The sequence below is a fragment of the Oreochromis aureus genome, linkage group 12, assembly GCF_013358895.1.
Source record: "Oreochromis aureus strain Israel breed Guangdong linkage group 12, ZZ_aureus, whole genome shotgun sequence".
NCBI classification, from domain to species: Eukaryota; Metazoa; Chordata; class Actinopteri; order Cichliformes; family Cichlidae; genus Oreochromis; species Oreochromis aureus.
In genome coordinates, this window is record NC_052953.1 from 39,001,461 (window position 1) to 39,011,888 (window position 10,428).

The following is a 10,428-nucleotide window of genomic DNA, read 5'->3' on the forward strand; positions in this document are numbered from 1 at the left end:
ATAAGAGACTGATGTGTGTAAACCCCATTGGTTAACTTACCAACAGCCAAACATAGAGGCAGAGTTTGACATGCTGAAGACTTCTTTGACTCTGGTAAGATCTCACACAAGCATGAACATGTCAGTTAGATCTCCCTGCGCATTTGTTACACTTTGAAAAAACAAAGCTGAAAAACAGAATTACCAGGTACGGATCTGCTCCGAGGCCACTGGAAACTGCATGAGTGAGTGGGACACACACAGTGAAATGGACACAAAAATGGTCAGTGATGCCTCTGACATTATTGCATGAGTCTGTTTTCTTCAGCAGTGGGTCTTTTTTACTGAAATATGATAAAACCTTAATTATCCTCACCACATACACATGCATACACAGTGATGTGTTCTCACCGTGTATCCTCTACCTCTCAGGTATTCCTCTGCACACAGGCCAGCTGAAAAAAATGAGTTTTTTTTTTTTTTTTTTTTAATCCAAATGGTAGTTTTGTTGAAGTATTTTTTTTTTTAGTTGTTGTTATACACGCAACAAGAACGACATCTGAAGTTTGGGAATTGTTGCCTAGGCAGTAAATCTCATTAACATAGTTAAAATGTAAATGAGATGACTTTTTTCACACAAAAGATGTAAAAGTAGCTTAATGTCAGATAGAATAGACTCATTGCACTCTGATTGTCACATTTTGACATATGTATATGTTGACTCAGCAAAGGTACCATAAATGGCAAATGTTTTGCCTTATTACTTGCAAGTTTAATGAAGCCTTATTAATTTTTGTGCTTTTTTTGTGTTGTACCCAGAGGTTTCAACACAGCTGTTACATAAACTGGTTGAGGTCCTAAGTAGTGCTGAGAGCAAAATGGTGCCAAACCATATTTTAAAAAGTAACTTTATTCTAAAGAAAATAAGAGTACAAGTCCTTATTTTTTCTCATCAATCTGAACTTATTTTGTAAAATAGTTTTTGCTGTTTCTTTAGAAGTAATGTTATTTCTGACTCATCATAATTTAAGATCGTTCAAATACTTTAGTAGGCATTGTAATCCTACTGCAGTGTATTTAAAAAATAAATACTTCACTGACTTTTGTAGGTTATTTGTTTTGTACTTTGACTGTACAATGATGATTGGTCTCTCCCAGTGCCCCTGAACTGCAGTACTGTAATCTCACAGTGCCTAGTGCCACTGACAGCATGGGTAGCAATGTAACTTGGTACATATACTTTGATTTTTGAATGTACTCTGCACTTCCAGTATACTTTATTTGGCTATTTCATTTCAAAACTGCATTTTCATTTATGTGGGTTATCTTTCTGTAATATTACTTTTTTTCATTATCTACAATATTTAAGTGTGAAAAGTATACAAAAAACTGAAAATTTGCAAGGGGACGAATCCTTTTCTCACCGCACTGTATAACACAAATAACACAGAATAATATGAAGCAGTCCAAACAAATCTCAGACGTTTGAAAGCTGCAAATAAATGTGTCAGTTTAAGAAAAGACTGCAGAACACATTCTGTATAAAGCAGTGTTTAAGTCTGCAAATTAGAACTTACTGTCTGCCCTCAGACAGAGCATACAGTGATATTCTGTCTGTACTATCGAGGATTCTACATTATACCACGATGTTGACAATATTTCCCCAGCTGGAAATATGCACTGTTTTTGTTCCCCTCATTGTTTTTCCATTAGGTTACCTGGCAATTCCCTACTGACTCTCACATCCTCTACACACTATCATGTGTCCCTGGCATGTGTTACTAATAAAAGCAGGTCCGTTGTCAATAGAAGATGCAGAGCATACTTTTTCACACTAAGACTATAAATTGGAACAGGTATCCCATGTGTTTACGGCTGACACAGTTCAATAGTTGACTACTTCTATTCAACATTATTTTAATATAAATGAATCCATCGGACAGATGAAAGATGATTTTGGTCTGCCCCTCATGGCATTTTAAAATGTTACCAGCTATGCTGGATTATGTCTTGAGTACTGGACTTCTTCACAATCCAAATAGAGGCATAACAGGACAAACCAGGAACTCTTTGAATTAATATCTGCTAATACACACACATTTCCTCTCCTTCTTTGTGTAGTTTGTCACCTACAAAAGGACATGTCTCTTCTTTCATAGTGAAAGAGCAAATGTTTTTCAGGCCACACGGGACATTTTCATTAAAGAACTGCAAGTGACCATTGAAGCACCTGCTCACTAAACATAGCATGTATATAAAAAAAACCTAGCTTTCAGGTCTGAAACGTGACACCAAACATGGTGGCTTCTTTGGTTACAGTGTTGCCTGAGACCTTAGTACACTTTCCTGATAAGTTAAAGGTCGTTTCATGTGTCACTGGAGACACCATGAAATTAGTAAATTTTGGTCTTTTTAGAATCAGAAAGAGGGCTAAGATGGAATACTGTCGGGTAGCCCTGTGTTATGGCTGAAAAATTTAGCACCATATGTGTCTGCAGTATTTCTTGGTTTCTTAGAGTCACCCTTCATTCTCTGCATAAAACAAATAAAAAAATATCTAAATATCAGTGTGGTGGCAGTAAAAAATGTTCAGCTCCATGCTCAATGCAACTTTCCAGCATTCATCCATTACACAGGTCAGCAGGTAATAATCATCAGAGGTACTTTTCTGTTAGTTATTTTCACAGTGATTTCAAACCTGTACTTAGTTTTTCTCTAGGACATCTAGTTCTTCTGATGAACTTTATTATACATTTTGTGTTTGTTGACCACTACTTTTGGACCAGAAGTCAAAGCATATAGCACAAAAGGAAATGAAGACTTATTGGTAAAAGCGGCCCGCTGTTTGCATGGGTATGTAAGGATGATGGTTTTTGACTATGTCTGTAAGCAACCAAGCTTTAAGCTTGGAAAGCATTCAAGTGGCTCTGTGAAAACATAATCACCTGCATACCGGGAAGTAGTTTAAAAAACCCCCAAAACAAAACAAAAACAGAAAATGGGCTGCTGCATGTCACTGAAAATCCTGAAATTTCCTGAAAAGTCTGTGCATGGTGAGTAACAAAGGAAAACGTTTCCAACATGATATTCAGCTAACAGAGGGTTGCTACCGGGGTTTCTGGAATGAAACTATTGCTGAATGCTTTACTGTGACAATCAAGATCTAATATTGTACAAAATAAAATCATACTCCATGCATTTCTTGACATGACTGGAAAATACTAAAGGCATATTTAAAAACTGCACCAAAAAAAATGTAGGAAAGTGTGTTTAGGTCACTTGCAAAAACTTTTTTCTGTTGCTTTGTGTTATGTGCTGTGCTTTGAAAAGCACCAAGGCACTGCATTGTTGCTTTTCAGAGCTTATAAGACATATGCCTGTATTTTATTTAGCAGTCTTCAGTCACTTGGCAACAGCGTCAAATGTACATGGAACAAGCAAGTAGTAAGGCTAAAAAATGAAGCCATCAGGAGAGTGCTACAAATTGCAGTTCCTGTAACGAACACTTGAAGCTAATTCAAATTTTTTTAACATTCATCCACACATCCACGTCCACATCTGGCTGCTTGACTGACAGAATCCCAACAGGCAGCCGTAGCAAATCAATGTGTACTAGGCTTCACTTTCTCTACCAGAAGAGAAAAAAAAAGTCAAAACTTTGATGTTAAAGTTGAAAATCTCTTTTGAGAAAAAAATGTGTGTGAAAAATGAAAAATGTGTCTTGAATCTACAGTTGTAGATTCAAGACAAACTGCTACGTTTGCTACACTTTCTGAGTTGTTGAAATCATTCTTCAGAATTGGTTTTAGCAACAAGAAAGCATGTAAACATATTGTGGTGATGAGTATAGGAGTATATCAATGGTTACATCCTCGTACAGTAAACTGGATTTATGTTGTAGACAGATCCAAGACGACAATCTACACCAGGCTTTTGTAGAGAACAGTGGAGACAGTTTGTCTTGGTTAAATTCTCAAAATCCTTTTTTTTAAAGAGTCACACAACAGACAGAAACACAAGACAATAAATATACTTTGTATATGAAGTAACCCTCATAAAATCAGCAATAAGAAATTCATTCTCTTAAAGAGTCTGATTTTTTTCTCTGTGGTTGGCAACGGAGGTCTCGGGCTCATGTGGTCTGATGAGACTGCAGATTGCAAAAAAAGTAAAAGAGTTCACAATTCACACTAGTTTCTGTTGCAACTGCTTTTTCATTTCTTGTGAAAAGCTGCATACTGCAGCGGCACAAACATTAGTGTGCACTCCTGACACTTTTTCTTTGGTCGAGTTTTTAAATGTGTTTTAATAAAGAACTCTGTTATAACGTAAACAGAAGGAAGATTTGGTTAATTATTTATCAGTTATATAGCAGTAGTATTATCTCTGTATAGATCCATTCACTGAAAAATCTAAAGAGAACTGAAACAGAAAAAAAGACTGCTTTGACTGATGGGCATCCCAACAGGCAGCTGTAGCCAATCAGTCTTTCTCTAAGAGAAGTCACAGAAGGAGACTCTTAACAGTGCTGGTGCAATGTTAAAAAGAATGTTTACCTTTAACCACAGTGAAGTATGAGGGCCATATTGAGAGAAAAAAAAAGTTATTATTGGTCATTTTGAGAATAAACTGAAACTGTATTACAAAAAAAGTGTGAAAAACAAAAAAAACTGTGGAGATTAGAGTTGTTGTTTCAAGACACTTCACGGCTGCTACACCCTCTGAGTACTTCATAATCACTTTGCCTAACAAGGAAGGAAATGATGTCTCTTTTAGCACTCAAACATATTGTGGTGATCAGTATAAGGATGGTGAGAAGATGGTGCAGAAAGCTGCATCTGGTCAGACGGAAAAACACACAAACTTAGAAGAGTTAGGCAGATTTGTAGAAAACGAAATGGCTGCTCATTAAAAGATGCGAGGATATTAATGGTTACGCCCTCGTGCAGTAACAAGAATCTGTGTTGTAATATGAAACAGCTGATCACTTTGTTTCATGTTTCACGTCATCTACACAAGGCACATTTAAGGAAATTGCTACTTTGATTGGCAGGAGTCCTGACATAGCTGGTAGCTTTCTGAAACAGAAAAAAAAAAGCTGCTGTCAGTGGTTGTCACTGTAGAGCTCCGCCCCTAACAACTCTACATGTTGACACTCCTCAAGAGAAGCAGTCATTGTGTTGCTGGATACAAATTACTGAGGATAACTTCAGCTCTGGTAAGATCTTTAAAAAAAATTGCAATTACAAGAAAGTACAAGACTTACATATTTTATATGTTTTGCTTTTGCTTTAAAGCTTGTGGTTCATTCATAAATATGCATCACATACGTATGATTGTAGCCAAGGAAATCTTTCACGTTTTCATGTAAGCTTAGAAATAATAAGAAACTGTGAGAAATTACACAAGTACAGTTCTAACTTTAGAATAAAAGAACATGAATGTTTCAGGCTGTGGACTAATGAGCAAGAAAACCGATGTACTTTAGTGCCCCTGACAATGTGAACCTCCGAACCAAAGGTCAAATTTCCTTGAGTTAAGGAGATGAAACTGATTTTAGCAACTCATTGCTCCAAAAAACACTCTTAAATGTAAACAGTTATAGCGGACAGCTGGGCATCAGAAAGTGTCAGAAGAGCTGTTAATATGATCTTAGACACAAGGTTGGTAAGAGTTAAGCATGTGAAGCTGTAAAACTCTTTGTGGAAACTGAATCAATTGCATCAGATGCAGGAACAGGCAGACCAAAGGTGAGCTCACTATTGGAAGATCAGTTCAGTGAGAGATAGAAAAGTAAACCATTCACAGATACAGGATTTGATTCCACAAAAAAGCACAGGTCCTGTCAACAGGTAGCTTTTGTTGTTCTTAGAGGATGAGGAAAATCTTCAAAACACTGTTTAGAAAGATAAAGCAGGACAAATGGCTCATGCAGACAAAGACATCCAAACATTTTACAAGAAGAAGCAGCACCTCAAGATTCAAAACTGCATATAGATCCATAGCTCCAGAAGTATATCTGAATCTAAAATAGTTTAATAGAATTCTTCCAGAAATTCTTGGATCCAGATCTCTAAAATCTCTGAAATCACAGGCATCATGAATTCTACTAACAGACATCATTTTTACATTACCTCTACCAGGGAGGTTATTGTCTGAAGACAGAAGAAGACCAACAGGCAAATGAACTGCCATGTCACCTGACCTTAGCTCCACTGAACACTGACGCTGTTTGGAAAACTGCCACATCATGCTGGGATGATGTCTGAGTCACCAAAATCTGGAATCCATGCAGCTCTTCACTCATTATTACAGCATATAGGGTAGTGCAAATCAAAATGTTTAGACAGGATCATAGAAAGGCTGACAGTAAGAAAGTACAAAGCAGTTAATAAGCCTATTTAAGCCTGATGCATACAGGAGATATTTATTTATTTGTGAATAACAAATAAGAAAAAACACAGACTGTCATACTCTGACACGCAGTTCCAAAGCTGAGCCTGAAGTCATATCAGCATGGGCAACAAAGGAAACTACTTCAATCTCAAACTGTACTGTGGTTCAAAAGGTCTAAAAATCTACAAGAACAATGTGGCCAGATTTCTTAAAAGTTGTTCATTATTCATTCAGAATTATGAATAAATAATGAAAAAAAATTGCAAAAAGAGTGCAAGTGCAATAATATAGAAAAGATTCAGTAAGAATAAACGGATCAAAGGAAAAAAGAATGAATGAAGTGAGATTAACATGAGGCACTGAAACTGAATCTGTTGAGTACTTTACTCTTACTTTACTGAAGTGAATTGTTTGAATGGTTTCAAGGTGAACCATGTTGCTGTGCAGTTTTACCACAGTAAAATGTCAGGAAGCCTTGTTTTGGGGAAGCAGTATGATGGACACGGATGTGTATGTGTGTTTATAAAGGAAAGACAAACACACACTTCTCAGTTGCAGAACAGCATCAACAAAATGAAGGGATTTTTCTCCACGAGCTTTCTCTTTTTGGGAGGAATTGGCTAAATATACTGCCAATTCAGAGGCTTTGGGAGCCTGAAGTGACTGTAACTTATAGTCCTCAATAAACAGAAGCGGATGGCATTAAATGGTTAAATGGTTAAAATAATAATCCAGAAGTAGGACAATAATACTAATACTTTTGCATGCTGATTGGTCACTTAAGGATTCATAACAGCACACAACACTTTAATGGCATTTGATTACCCAGTTTATCTCAACCCATTCTATTAAACAGATGGTAAAAATTGCCAGTAAAATGTTACCCCATATAATTTAAGGCCTCATTCATTCTCAGCAATCTCTTGATCAATCCCAAGGAAGGTTAGGGTTGCTTGCATGAAAGGGTGAATGAGGCAAGTTGTGCTTTGAGTGCTGGGTTAGAGTAGAAAAGAGCTATATAAGCACCGATTCATTTACATGCAAATCAAAACAGCCATATCCTCAACAAAATCTCAACTAATACGCTTTTTAAAAAACAAGCAAACAAAAATCACCAAGAGAACTGTGGTGGTTATGTAAGTGGGAAACAGTGCATAAACCCCAAGCAAACACACAAGGTTACAAAAACTGAGATGTGCACAACTGGCCAAAACCATACCAAAATGTGACTTGCACCAGTATGTGTGTCACTTTTGGGCAAGAACAGCGAGTACAAAGGGCCCATTTATATTCACTGCTGCAACCTTGTCTCACAGTCACTTGTATTTAAAACCACCATTGAGGTACAAGAGCCGCTGCAGTATTATCCTGAACAACAGGTGTCGACACTCAGACAATATTGTCACACAAACGCTGATATAAAAGAGGAAGAAGTCAAAACCAGAAGCCAAGAATTTGTCATGTGTTTGTTTTTCACACGGTCCAGAGTTTTCAAACTATTCCAACAGCTCCCTCTGTATATCTGTATGTCTTTGCGCCTCTGTACGGGAACATCATTAAACCAGCACAACCATACACTTGCGTCTTCAGCTGTGGCGACCAAGGCACAACTGAACAGGTTACAAAAAGATACACATGGTGTGACACCCACGACACAGGCAACGCAGTGAGCATAATTACCCATTACTCTCTTTGGAGCCAGCCTCAAGCAGTCAAACTACAGCTTTTACCACTTCCCGCTGGCTTCATTTTTCAGCCACAGAGGCTGCCACATGACTGTGTTGTGATGATTGTTTTGTTTTTCTCACAGGTGTAAGGAACTAAAAGATGCCTGGTGAAGTTCTCTCTCAGCTTGGGAATAACAGCAATGCTTCTGGCCTTTGCCTGGCAGAGAGTCAGCATGTGTCTATCACCATCCTGCTCTGCCTGGTCTTCTTCATTGGCTTCCTCCTGAACACCTTCAGCCTGTGGGTGTTCTGCTGCCAGTTGCCCTGCTGGACTTCTGGAACCACGCTGCAGTTCCACCTGGCCCTCAGCGATGCTATCGCTACACCAGTCACTCCCATGATGGCAGTTTACTTTGCTATGGGTAACAACTGGCCATTTGGTAGGTTCCTGTGTCAAGTCAAGATTGCCCTGCTGAGTTCACATTTCTATGGCAGTACCATTTTCCTCACTCTCATCAGCATTCATCGGTATGTGGCTGTTGTTCACTTCAACAGGAGATCTTGTATAAAACGGAAGGAGTTTGTCAGGAAGCTCTGTGCTGGAGTTTGGTTTCTGCTACTGATCCAGGCTCTGATCTTTGCTTTTACTCTTCCTACCACCACAGAAGGGAAAAACAAACAATGTCTCTCCATTCATCAGACCAAACTGACAGAATCCTACTTTGTCATTAACTTTATCCTGTTTATCTTTGGGTTTTTACTCCCTTTCTTTGTGTCTGCTGCATGCTATAGCCGTCTAGCAAACACCTTAACTCGCCTAAACATTAGCACAGCTAAAGGTCTGAAAGTGAAGGTGAAATCTCAGAGGATGATAGGTGTGTGTTTGGTTATATTTGCTTTGTGCTTCCTGCCTCTGAATGTGGTACGGACTGTAGGAGTCATATTAAAAAAATACTACCCGCAACAATGCCATCTTCTCCTTCAGTTTGAGACAGCATATTACGCAACCTGGATTTTTGCGGGAGTAAACAGCTGCCTGGATCCACTGTTGTACTACTTTGGTTCGCAGAACTTTCGAGATACCTTCCAGTCTTTCAGGATGGGGCAGGTAGACATTCAGAACAGAAGTGATTCAGAAATGACTGGAAATTTCTAACATGTGGATATGACATGGATATGACTGGTATCTGAGTCTCAAGATCCAGTTGTGGCGGAAGACGATGTTTGAAATTCCCATTTAGAAACAATACAGATGTTATATTGTTGGTTGGTTTACGATGAAGATCTCTCTACATACTCTAAAAACCCTAAATATTAACAAATATTATACAGTACCTATTACCCAACTTTTATCTATTAGTTCTATCATATACACAAAACTATTTTATCTCATTTGTGAATAATAAATCAATAACGTATTTTCTGCTATTTTCTGTATTTTTTTCTTTTCTATATCTATTGCTAAATGGTGGTGGTAGTAATCACCATATTTATGAACTGCACTGGGGACCAGCAGGTGGGTGGGATTGTTAATAAACTTACAAACCATACAGCAGACATTCATGATTGCATCCCACCAAACCATGACAGTCTGTATTATAAGGGATTCTGGAATTACTTCATGTATTTTAATATTTTCAATATCACCTGTGCGTTTCCTGTTGTCACATACCAAACTGCCAGCAAGAAAACCATGTCATGTGTTGCCACACCACACTCCAAGTTTCACATCCAGCCTGTGGTTAGACAATAAAAGCACCTAGGTTAAGGTAAAGCAAAGACCATGGTGTGAAATTAAATGTTGACTCTGAAGTCACTGTATTCTCTGTGTATTAAAATAACTGTCTTATAATAAAAGACAGCTCCATATCTTGGTTGTGCAAGTTTTATATTATAGAGGACACAGAAATAATGTCTTCAAAATGGGTTTTCTTTATTTTAACCCTCAAAAAAGTTAAAAAAAAAAAAAAAAAAAAAAAGACAGAATTCAAAAATATAATTAGTGGGCCGATAAAAGAAGTCAACTAAATATAACTCTAATCAAAACACAACTTCCAGAAACTTAAACAAACAAAGTTGACACAACTTAACTCACAAACGGACCTAATCACAAAGACACAGGAGGGTAGCTTTTATTGTGGTTTGGCCAAACCATTTACACACAATAGGGGGGGGGGGGGACAAAAACACTAATACTAACTAAGCACAAAATAACGTAAGTAAACCTAAAACACCCAGGTGTTTCTGATAAGCACTTGGTTGTTCCTGCTGAGCAGGCATTCAAAGTCCTCAGCCCTTGGCCACGCCTTTTGCCCAGACAGGAAACAGCCACTGCCCCAAACCAGGTAACTCAAAGAAAGAAAAACATAATTAATATAACAAAAAA

The 10,428-nt window shown here is 37.8% G+C and overlaps 1 protein-coding gene across 5 annotated transcripts; it reads left to right on the plus strand.

The window, feature by feature from the left end:
• The first annotated feature begins 20 nt into the window (after positions 1-20).
• LOC116328105 (P2Y purinoceptor 2) lies at positions 21-9,861 on the plus strand. Of its 5 annotated transcripts, XM_039620558.1 has the most exons (3): positions 5,142-5,197; positions 8,186-8,482; positions 8,598-8,739. In XM_039620558.1, the coding sequence occupies exons 2-3, from the start codon at positions 8,203-8,205 to the stop codon at positions 8,609-8,611; spliced, it is 294 nt and encodes a 97-aa protein (XP_039476492.1). In that variant the 5' UTR covers positions 5,142-5,197; positions 8,186-8,202; the 3' UTR covers positions 8,612-8,739. The 5 variants fall into 5 exon arrangements, with proteins under 5 accessions (XP_039476491.1, XP_039476492.1, XP_031605669.1 ...); XM_039620557.1 differs by lacking the exon at positions 5,142-5,197 and adding an exon at positions 21-262 and having other exon boundaries at positions 8,186-9,861; XM_031749809.2 differs by having other exon boundaries at positions 8,186-9,861.
• The last annotated feature ends 567 nt before the right edge of the window (positions 9,862-10,428 follow it).

Coding starts and splice junctions, on each gene's coding strand:
- LOC116328105 (XM_039620557.1), top strand. CDS start 8,203: ATGCCTGGTGAAGTTCTCTCTCAGCTTGGGAATAACAGCAATGCTTCT.